The sequence below is a fragment of the Phalaenopsis equestris genome, unplaced genomic scaffold (genome assembly GCF_001263595.1).
Source record: "Phalaenopsis equestris unplaced genomic scaffold, ASM126359v1 Scaffold001013, whole genome shotgun sequence".
In the NCBI taxonomy this organism is placed as follows: Eukaryota; Viridiplantae; Streptophyta; class Magnoliopsida; order Asparagales; family Orchidaceae; genus Phalaenopsis; species Phalaenopsis equestris.
The window spans coordinates 658,547-669,935 of record NW_018165452.1 but is presented as its reverse complement, the minus strand read 5'-3'; the positions used below and the strand labels follow the sequence as shown (position 1 = coordinate 669,935).

Below are 11,389 nucleotides of genomic sequence, written 5' to 3'. Positions count from 1 at the left end.
TATATATGTCTGTCTGTGTGTGTGTGTGTGTGTGTGTGTGCAGCAAGTCTTGGCCTGTTGGTGGCGGGGTCACTGTAAGTCCCCTCAGGTCAAGAGTTCAATATCACCGTGGCGCGGGGCTCTGGAATTTTAGACACATGGCCCGGGCTCTCATCATGGGGCTAAAAAACGCATGAGAAATCTGTTAAATATTGATTTCCTTTAAAAAGAAAAAAAAATATATTTACACACACACACATGTTATTTTTTCTTTGATTAGGGTTCAATTTTAACTTCAGTGTTTTTTGTCGTCCACGTCTTTTCCATTGTTAGGATTGTATAACAGGTTGTATTCCAGCTTTATCCTGCTCTATGATGGTGATTACCTCATCTTATTTCTGCATCTTTTCCCTTTACCTTCTTGTCGCCATCCTTTCCTTGCACCCCCTGGCCGCTGCCACACCTTTCTGCACCATTCCCCTTGCTGCCGCCTACCTCCCTGCACCCTCCTGCTCACAGCTACACCCTCTCCTGTACTCTTTTAGGCTGCTGTCCACTGTTCCCAGCCAGCCTGCTGTCCACTGTTCCCAGCCACCTCGCCGCCGTTCCACCAGCTGTCCTGCCTCACCTTAGCAGGATATATGTGTTTTGTTGTGTTATGTTTTTTATTTTTTATTTTTTAAGGTCTTGATTATAATTCCGTTGCTTTTGCATAATAAAATCTACTTTCCTATTCATTTTTGGGTTAACTCTGGTATCAGGCTTACTATTGTTCAAGAACCAGATCGCATGTGGAAATGTGCAGAGCGTGAACAGGATCAGTAATGGTGGATGAAATCACAGATTGGGAGGGATTAAGAGCTCATTAAATATATTCATATATAAATGTAATAAATACATTTGATTAATCCACCCACCCAGTGAATCCAATCCATTTATTTTCTATCCCGTTGCATGCCCTAACCAGGATTGCTACCCAGAGTGATTAACATGGATCAGTTAAGTTAATTAAGTTATTAATTAAGATTAATTACGTTTTTATTTTGAACTTCTTAATTCAAAATATATTAATATTTTTTCTATGGTGCTATATATTAATTTGATCGCACAAAATGTTGAATTTTATAAAAATAGTTCAGGTGGATTTCGGGGAAGTGAAAAATTGGGTATATTTTTAAATTAAGTAAAGGTTAAGTATTACTGGGGATCTGGTTCTTTAGTCTATTTCTTACCAAAATATTTGTTATTGGTATTGAAAAGTGTTTGATTGCTGTCGTATTTGCCCCAATTGGAATTTCATTCGCAGTTAAAAAAAGAAAAGGAGCATTTGCCATCTGATTTTTTGTGGTTCAATAATTTCATTGTTTTATTTGATTTTTTTTTTTTTTTAATTTTCTCATCATCCTTTTGTTTGTTTTTCCTTTACTTTGAGTTTACTCTGAAAGAAAGCAAAGCTTTTGTGTATTTAATGATTTTTTGTGTTACAAATCATACTTTAGTTTTGTGTTTTACATCAATTGCGTCATCCTGGGTAAGTTAGGAAACATAGACCTCTTGCCTCTCTCTGCTTCTCTGTATATCTTTTTATGGACCCCTTCTATGCGTGACAGTTCATGTATGGCTGATAATAATGTGCGTCAGTTCCCAATTTGTGAGAAAAATTGTTGTTATTTTTGGAGCAGGTTAGCATAATGTTTTCGACTTTGGAGAAGATAGCACAAGCTGATCCAAAATATGCTGATATTGTACTTTTAGAAAACTATGCAGCCTTCCAGAACAGGTTATTCTTATTTTCAGTTTATTCTGTTATGTTTGCTGATTACTCACTGTTGACAGTTTTTAATTCATAGTTAATACTCGTAAAATCCAAAATCTATGCCCTAGTGCTAATTCCTGATGCAAGTTTTGTTTGTCTTGCAGTCTTTATGATCTAGCCAATGTGGTGCCCACTCTTGCCAAATTCTACCATCAAGCTAGTGAATCTTATGAGCAAGCTTGTACTCGGCATATCAATATGATTATTTACATTGTAAGTATATGTTTCTTTCATCCTATTGTAATTTGTTTATTTTTATTTCTATTTTTTCCCATAAACAGTTTTTTGGATTTTATGTTGTTTAGATACTGACTTTGTGCCAAGTGAATATCTTTGTTTGGTTGCAGCAATTTGAAAGATTATTTCAGTTCCATCGGAAAATTGAGGATTTAATGTACACCATTACTCCTGAGGAGGTGAGATAATGATAATGAATTTCCATCTGTATATTCTTACTTCGTTTTTTTTTTTGAAGTAATTTTCTTTTTTCATATTTGCTTATGCCGCCACTTCACCTTTTTCTCCTCGTTGGAGGGACTCATTTTTCCAATTACCCTGTTTAATTTTTAATTCACTTCTAATCATCAGATGAATTGTGACAAGTAAATGATCAAAATGGTCCTTAGTCTTTTCAGCTGTGAACATTTAATCTTAGAATCTCACAGATTCTTAAGTTAATCTCTCAGCTCATTACATAAATTACAAGGTAATGAGTATATAAAGATTCAATGTCAAAATACTAGAATACTGTAAGTAAGCTGTCATAAAGTGTGAAACTACTAAACAGATGACAATTTTTTGTTGGCAATGAATAAAATAATCAATAATGCTTCATTTTTTAGGCAAATGAAATCATGGATATCACGACCCGGCTTGGAAGCTTGGCATATTGAGACGGGAACAAATGGTTGGGCGAAAAAATTCCTGACTAAACATATTTTCTTACAAATTTGGTGTGAATATTTAAGAGTTTTCAAATCATAAAAGTACCAACTTGATCCAAAGATTTACTTAAACAAAAATTCATTCAAATTTAGAACTTGTACAACTGATATATAAGAATTTTATTATTTTACCTATCTTATGTGGCTCCTCGATGTCTGTAGATCTCGACATCTGCAGATATAATTTTTATTATCCATTCATTCTAAATAAAATTTACCTGAAAATATTTAATAACTCTAGTATGAGTTAAACAACTCAGTGGTTAAATATATTTCAAAATTATAATAATTTACGGATTAAGAAAATTTTATGCTTGAGTATAGCAGTATATATTCATATGTCATGAGCAGTCAAGAGCAAAACAGTAAATTGAAATAATAAATGACTCAGTTCTATTGTTACTTTTGTTTGTTTCGTATATAAGACATCTATCACAAGATTCACTGTCTATGCGTACAATAAAGGTAACCTTTTTCAAAACCAGCCTAAAAATGTAGGCAGTCATTTCTATTTGCTTGCATGGTATGTTGCTACTCCAGCTATCATCCGGGGTTATATATATATAATAAAATCAGCCCTTGGGCTTTTCATATATATATATATATATATTCAATAAATTGATCCCAAGGCCTAAATATTCATGTGCTCAAAAACTTTTTTAATATATGTAAAAATTAAATTATATCATATTTATAGTTGATTTGAGGAAATCAGAAAGAATTACTGTAAGATTGAAATATAGTTACCCATTTTTTTAGAATAGTCAGAAGTCCTATTTCTGTTCAAGCTACATTCCTTGATAAACCACGTAACATGAATGACTATATTCAATAAGCATTTATTATTTTGTCACTCTATAATATTTTCTTGTTATCACTTAATAAAAACTTATAAGACTTATGTTATTATAATTTTTATATTTATTTATTTATTTAATGTTTACTAATCAATCCAATTAAGTCTCATGATTTATGTATATTAAATTTATATCTACTTTCTCTTGAAATAAAATTAAATTACTTGAAATTTCACTTATTTCATTCTTCTCATATTGCCCGTTACCATACCTAAATCGTTTTAAATCCCATCTCATCTCTTTTGGACGGGACATTCCCATGGCTGGGATGCATCTGAGTCATTAATTTTTTTGACCAGATGGAAAGACAAGCCTTTTTTGAATGATTGATGGACACAAAGTGGAATTACAAAGGCTCGCCTAATCTCTAGAAACATGGTGAGCCCGTAATACTCTAATCCTAGAATTGAAACTTGGCATTGATATCAATTTGATGTGGAGCTTGGAACCTAGGGAAGGAACATTAAGAAAACAAGTAAAATAGATGAATCTATGTATACAACTTGAAGTCATTCATTTACATAGCTTAAATCAAATGAGGAAGTGAAGGACCATCATAATTGGTCTTTTCAATTGTTTATTCGTCACTTAATGATCTAGAACTCCATAAAGATAGGGATACTATTATCCTCATTTTTATTTTCTGAATAAAGATGTGACTTTTTTATATTTACTACAATTAACAATTAAATAAATTAAATGATAATTCGGCTAAAATTGAAGAGGTTTAAAAAATCCTTAAAAACCGTTATGGTATAGTTCATTTGTAGCCTTATTTGACTTTACTTATTGTGGTTAGCCTATGGGAAATTTAGTCTTTACCAGCTGATTTGGCTGAATAATCAGCCAATATGATATACATGGAAAGAGCACAAAAATATAATAGCTGGAAAGAGCACAAATCGTAGATGCTAACTTAGTTACATGATATACATGGAAAGAGCACAAATCGTTTGGTTATCATTAAATTTCAAACAGCGCTATGAAGATTTACGATGTTTCTTTCATGACTTTCATAATCTTTCTACAGTTCTGTTATTCCATTTCTTCTATAGTTTGGGCCCCTGTTGTCATTATATTTCCATCTTCACAGATTCTTGGCAAGCCGCTTGGGCTGATTGTAGTCTCCAAGTCTGACTAACTTCAGCTTTTGATTATGCAGATTCCCTTTCAGCTTGGCTTATCAAAGATGGATCTTAGAAAGATGATAAAATCCAGTCTATCAGGAGTAATAACAAATCTATCACGCTGTTTTTTTTATTTTTATTTCTGAGTGTTGTATTTAAATTTCTTTTTCTTGGTCCACTATTTGTAGGTTGACAAGTTGATCAATGCCATGTATAGGAAATTACAGAAGAACTTGACTTCCGAAGAACTATTACCTTCTTTGTGGGATAAATGCAAGGTATATAAAATTCTGTCCCTTTGCTGACATGGTGACCAAATAACTTTATTTGCTATCAGCTAGTCTTATTTCTTTCTTATTTTATCTGCTAAAAAATGTTTAAAAAAAGACTTCGTTTTGTCTCTAAAGTGGCGTTGTATTTAAGAAAGTTTTTATTAGGAATATGCAAGTTTTACTGGAAGATTAAGCTTGGTAAAGAAAACTAAGGAGAGAATTATTTTTGAAATGTTATTCACAATTTTTAACTATGAGGTTACATATATATAGGCCAACTATCCTTCTTAATTTACAAACTAACCAAATATATCAACCCTAAACATAGAAAGGAAAGAAACGTAAATAGGAAGAAAATAAAACCCATCAAAGAGTTTCCTAAATTACTTATAATCAAATCTTTCTATATTTTCTCAAAATTCCGCACTCCCTCCCCCTCAAGTTAGGTCATATAAAGGCCCAACTTGGCATTCAACTCATTGAAGTTGTCCGGAGGTCGAGCTTTAGTGAATACATCAATAACTTGATGATGAGTTGGAATATTGATCAAGTAAATAATGCCACCATTGACTTTTTGAGAGAAACTGTCTATCAATCTCAATGTGTTTGGTCAGGATACACATGATCCTTTGAAATTCTAGCGGCAGCTTGGCTATCCCTGAATATTTTTATGGGATTGATCGTAGAATATCTTAACTCATTTAGTATCCTTTGGATCTACATTCCTTCACAAATTCCCAAAGCGAGTGTTTTGTACTTGGATTTCGCACTGCTTCGAGAGATTGTCGCTTGCTTCTTGCTCTTTCATGTGACAAGATTTCCCCACACATAGGAGCAATACACAGATGTGGATTTTTTGTCGGTCAGTTTTCTTGCTCAACTAGTATCAGTGTAAACATCTACCTCCCTATTGTCTGATTCTGACTTCTTAAGAAATTTATATATTTTGTAAATCATTTTCAAATTTTCTTCATTTTGATCATTCATATGTTAACTCGCAATGCTGACAGAATAAGCGATATCCCGTCTAGTGTGGTCGTATGGGACTAGTAGATAAGTTTTCCTACCTTTTTCTACTTATGTCTTTTCTTCCCATGTATGTAATCTTTTGTTGAATTTCATAGGAGTCCCAACAGGTTCACACCCCAACATTCATCTCTCTTTTAGCAGGTTTAAGATTCCTTTAAGATATCACAATTCCCAATTTTGGACCAGGCCATTTCCATGTCCATAAAGTATGTCATAGCTCATAGAGTCTTGATTTCAAATTTAGTGGCAAGAACCTTCTCAATCTTCCCAATCTCTTTCTAATCATGACCTATCAGGATCATAAATCTACATAAATAATGAGTAAAAGCTTTCTTACTTCCCTGTATATGTTTTATGAATAGTGTATGATTCACTTAGCATTGGATGTACTCATTAGATTTCCAAGTGTTGGCAAACGTGTCGAACCAAGTTTATTGAGTTTGTTTGAGGCCATAAAGTGACTTAGTTTATAAACCAATTGTTTTTTGAGCCATTTTCGAGCCCTTGTGGGATCTGCATATACAATTCTTCCTCAAGATCTTTATTCAAGAAGGAATTTTTTATATCAAGTTGATGTAGTTCTCACTCTTTGTTCACCATTGAGGAAAGAAATTTGACAGTGTTTAGCTTGACTACTGGTGCAAATATCTCTTGATAGTATATCCCATGAGACTGACTAAAATCTTTGGCCACCAACCTAGCCTTGAACCTCTCAGTGCAAACATATGCTCGTACTTTACATTGAATACCCATTTGCACCCAATGAGATTTTTATTTGGAGGAAATTTTGTTAAGGTTCATTTGTCATTTTGATCAAGTGCTTGGATCTCATATTTAATTGTCTTTATCCATTTTGGACTTTCAAATGTTTCATGAATAGACTTGGGTATATGTACTCTATTGAGATTAGATATAAAAGTTGATAATTTTCTCTAGGCAACATACTTCTAGATATGATAATTTGTGCAACTTTTGTCATCTTCTCCACCAAACTCCACCTCCCTTGGAACTTTAGAGATTTGCAGATTCAGGTTTGGTTGTGAACAATTCATTGGTTGCATATTGTCTTTTTCCTGCTCAGTGGATTTCTTTTTCCTAGTGCAACACGAAGCTCCTTATTGTCAATCTCAGGTTGGATATCTTCAAATAGTGAAACTTGACAGACGGGGTGATTAGAAAGAAGTAGAATTGATTGTGGTGACTTTTAGACCAATGTGTGTATTCAAAATCGTGTCTTGAGTTTGATATTTGCGCAGACTGCACCACGCTTATTTTTCAGAGAAAGTCACATCCATAGAGCTATAGTATTTTCTTGTAATGGGAGAATAATTCTTGTACTCTTTTTGTTAGAAATACCCAAGGAAGATACATTTGGACTTTAGGTCAAGCTTTGTGCAGTTTAGTTGGTGAAGGTGAACAAAGGAGACGACCAAATATTTTTAGTTGAAGATTAGATGAGAAAACTATGACATGAGAGTATTTTTCCATCACAACATCAAGAAGAGTTTTAAATTCAATGACCCTGCTTGACATTCTATTAATCTAGTAAGTGATTGTGAGCATGATATCTCCCAAAAAATTTTTTTGAACATTATGGGAAAACATTATTGATCTAGATAGGAGATGTTTATTCTTTCTCAGTTATCCCATTTTGTTGTGGGGTCTCAATATAGTAACTCACATAAATGATCCTAGTCTTTGCAAGGTAGGTTCCAATAATATAGTTGAAGTATTTCTTTGCATTATCATTTTTGAGAATATGAATCTTATGTTGGAACTTGGAATTGAGTGTACATCATGCTATGGAATGATTAAAAGATTTGTGAGTTTCAAATTTCTCCTCGAGAAATATTAAATTGGTTCTAGTGTGTTCATCAATAAAAGAGATAAATCATTTAACTCCATTATTGATTTTTTATTTTTGAAGGTCCCCAAATGTTATTGTGGATGATAGAGAATGGATGTGATGTTTGTATTGAGACAGAGGATAGACATGAAGATTATTTTTAGCCAATTGGTAGGTTTCACATTAATACAACCCTAACATAATTAAAATTTGGATGAACCAAATGACTGTCATAATAAAACTTAACTTTCAACAGACTTGGACACAACAAACTCAAAAGCATGGGACGAGAATGGTGGAGAAGACACCTGTTTTAAGAGAATAATTATTCTTGAGTTGGTATAGACCTTGATGCAATTCATCACTATCAATCACCTTCCTTGAGTCCACCACGTGAATTTCACAAGGGTTGGAATAAAATTTAGCAACACAGTTCAAGTCATGCTTAAGCTTGCTAATAAGAAGTATGTTGCAATCTAATTGAGGAACATATAGCACAGAAGAAAACTACATAGCATTGGAGACTTTCACTTCTTTCCTAGCAATCCTGGAGTGAGATCCATCAGCAAGTCTAACAAATTTGGAGGTGGTGAACCCTTGGTAGCCGGTGAGAGCATGGATATCTCCAGTCATGTGATCAGAAGCACCCTAATGTATTATCCAAGATCGAAATCTTCTATTATTAGCGAGATAGGATGATATGGTACATCAGAGCATCATCAAGCTGGCAAGCCACCCATTTGTGCTAAAAAGAAGTTTCTTCAACACCTCTAGATGTTCTTTGGTGAAGGTATTAGAGTTGAATAACCCTTCAGAAGTGGCAGTATGGGCATTGGGCATGTCCAGGTTTCCAATCTGTAGATTTTTCATGTAGTTTCCAGCACTTTTCCTTTGTGTACCATGTTTCTTGCAATGTTCACAAAGGGATGATTCTTCTTCGGCTTGACTCATTGGAAGATTTGTGTGCGTACAAGGTAGAGCTTTCAGTGCGAGGTGAATCCATACTTCCTACAATCATGAGTTTCTTCATACTTCTTTTCTAATTTCAGCAAAGGCTTCCCTAGTGGTGGGGAGAGTGAGAGAGTCGGGAAGCCAAAAAGGTGATGTTCGCCCTATAAATTATCGAACGACTTACCTGTATAGTCGAGCGGCTTATCTATGGTGAAGGAAGGCGGGAGGGGAGAAGAACCTGAAGGAGGTGGGGCGTGGGTGTGCGGTAATAGGCATTGCGTTGGGTCAAGTCGAGCCCTAGTCAAGGATGCAGTGACGTCGTGCTCACTTGTAGTGGAAGAGGGGGAAGGAGGCAGCGACGTCGAGGATTCAGAAAAACTTGGAGCAGATTAAGGCAATATGTTTGGAGAGGTATGTGTTATACTTGGATGACTTATTGAAATATAAAGGTAGGATTTATGTTCCAGATGTTGATAATCTGAGGGAAATTCAATAGACGCATTTGTCTGACAATATTATTCACCTAGGGAGGAGTAAAATGTACCAAAATCTCAACGAAATATTTTAGTGGTCGGATTGAAGAGGATTGTGGAACAGAATTGTTTCTATGTGTCCTACATGTCATCTAGTGAAGGTAAAACATTAGCTTTCTAGAAGTTGGTTACAGCCTTTACTGATTCCAAAGTGGAAATGGGAGGAGATTGCTATGTATTTTGTGATTGGATTGTCAGGTCACGACATTCTCGTGATGTTATGTGGGTATTTGTTGACAGATTGACTCAGACTCTGTTTGGGGCAGGTGCAGCTTCTCAGTTTTTGAGTTTTTAAGTTGCAGCTGCAGCTACGCTGCACCAGAAAGCTGCTGCGGGAAAGCTGACTACCTGTTTGGTGCAACTGTGTGAAAATAGTTGTTTCCTGGGAAAAAGATAATTCTACCCCTGTTTGGCAAAATTGTTTAAAGGAAGACTGTGACAACCACATTTTTTAAACTTCAGAAGCAAATATTTGCCAATTTTTTTTCGGACGAGATTTAAGTTAAATCCCCCTCCAATATGTTACCAAACAGCCCCTAAATCATAAAGATGGTTAACGAACATCAATGAAAGTGCTATTTTTTTTGTATTTTAGAGATTAAATTGTTATATACAAAAGATAATTAATTGTAACATGTAAATCCTTCAATAATACTATCTAAAATGATAGTCATTAGTGTATTATCATCTTTTTACCATTCAATCATGCATAGAAATGTAAAACTAGCATTTGCATCTCATGCAAGCAAACCAAATAACTTAAATAATACAAATAATTTAAAATTAAAATGACAGATAATAGTTAAGAAGCAGCAATCAACCCGAAAATTTCTTAAAATACCAGGCTTGATATAAGTAGCAAGGCCAAAATTTGCAATCTTGATAGGAGAAGACGACGACCTGGTAACCAAAACAATGTTCTCCGACTTCATATCTTGATAAACAATTCCAGTATCATGGCAGTACATCACCACCTCCATCAGATCCCGGAGTAGGACTGCCACCTCCCGCTACATGAATCGACCGTGCTTCTCAAGACGGTGAAATAGTTCCCCTCCAACACATAACTCCATAACCAAATGCGCATCCTCTTCTTCGTACACAGCCTTGGAATCCACCACGTCAGGGTGGCTAGAGAGCCGCGCCATGACCTCGAACTCTAGCTTAAAGCTTCGAACATCTTCGTCAGAGACGAGCCGGTTGTTGGCGATGGATTTGCAAGCAAGTTCCTCGTCGATGACAATTGCTGCCCCTTTGACGGCGGTGGAGGAGCTTGACTCCATTGGGTTGTCATCGAGATGGATTCGGAGTTGCGGGGGAAGATGAGACACTGAGAGAGGTCGAGGGTACCCGGGTAATACTTACGTGAACGAATGCGGGTCGCGGGGTCGATCTTGCTGTCCGCTTTTTCTTTAAAATGCCAAAACCGTCGCAGCGACGCGTTGACGTCGCCGCATCAAACGGCGCAGAAATGCGTCTGCATGCCCCGCCGCGCCTTCGCAGTTACGAGCCCTCAGTCTACCCATTTCTTGCCCATTATATTTGAGAGATTAGCAAATTTATATGTGAATCAAATTGTGAGATTATATGGTGTCGAAATTTATTGTTTTCGACAGAGATGACAGATTTTGCTATCAGATAGTCTAAGAAGATTCGTGAAGGGCACCAGATTGACTTTTACTACAACCTTTCACCCTCAAACAGATGACCAGTCATAAATGATTATTCAGAATTTAGAGGTTCTACTAAGGTTATGTGCTCTTGATTTTGGAGGATAAGAATCATATACACTAACAGTTACCAAACTAGTATTGGAATGACTCCATATAAAGTTTTTTGAAGAAGAAAGTGCAAAACACTTTTATGTTGGGTTGTTGAAAAACAGGTCAGTGGAGCTGACTTAGTTGATGATGCTACTGAAAAGATTAGAGTGATTAGAGACAGGTTAAATGCGGTGCAGGATAGACATAGGAAATGTTATGATACCAAGCATAGACATGTTGAGTTTGAAGTTGGAGATTGTCTTTAGCAAAGT

The 11,389-nt window shown here is 35.3% G+C and overlaps 1 protein-coding gene across 2 annotated transcripts in view; it reads left to right on the top strand.

Annotated features, from left to right (window-relative positions):
* The window catches only part of LOC110032724 (exocyst complex component SEC3A-like), a 145,407-nt gene that overhangs the window by 129,443 nt on the left and 4,575 nt on the right, over window positions 1-11,389 (top strand). The window contains exons 20-24 of one of the 2 annotated variants that reach the window (XM_020736452.1): window positions 1,662-1,759; window positions 1,900-2,008; window positions 2,143-2,211; window positions 4,759-4,824; window positions 4,912-5,001. In XM_020736452.1, coding sequence (XP_020592111.1) covers window positions 1,662-1,759; window positions 1,900-2,008; window positions 2,143-2,211; window positions 4,759-4,824; window positions 4,912-5,001 — 432 coding nt within the window. Of the gene's footprint in view, window positions 1-1,661; window positions 1,760-1,899; window positions 2,009-2,142; window positions 2,212-3,895; window positions 3,958-4,758; window positions 4,825-4,911; window positions 5,002-11,389 lie in introns of those variants that run through there. The other variant, XM_020736453.1, reaches the window with a different exon arrangement.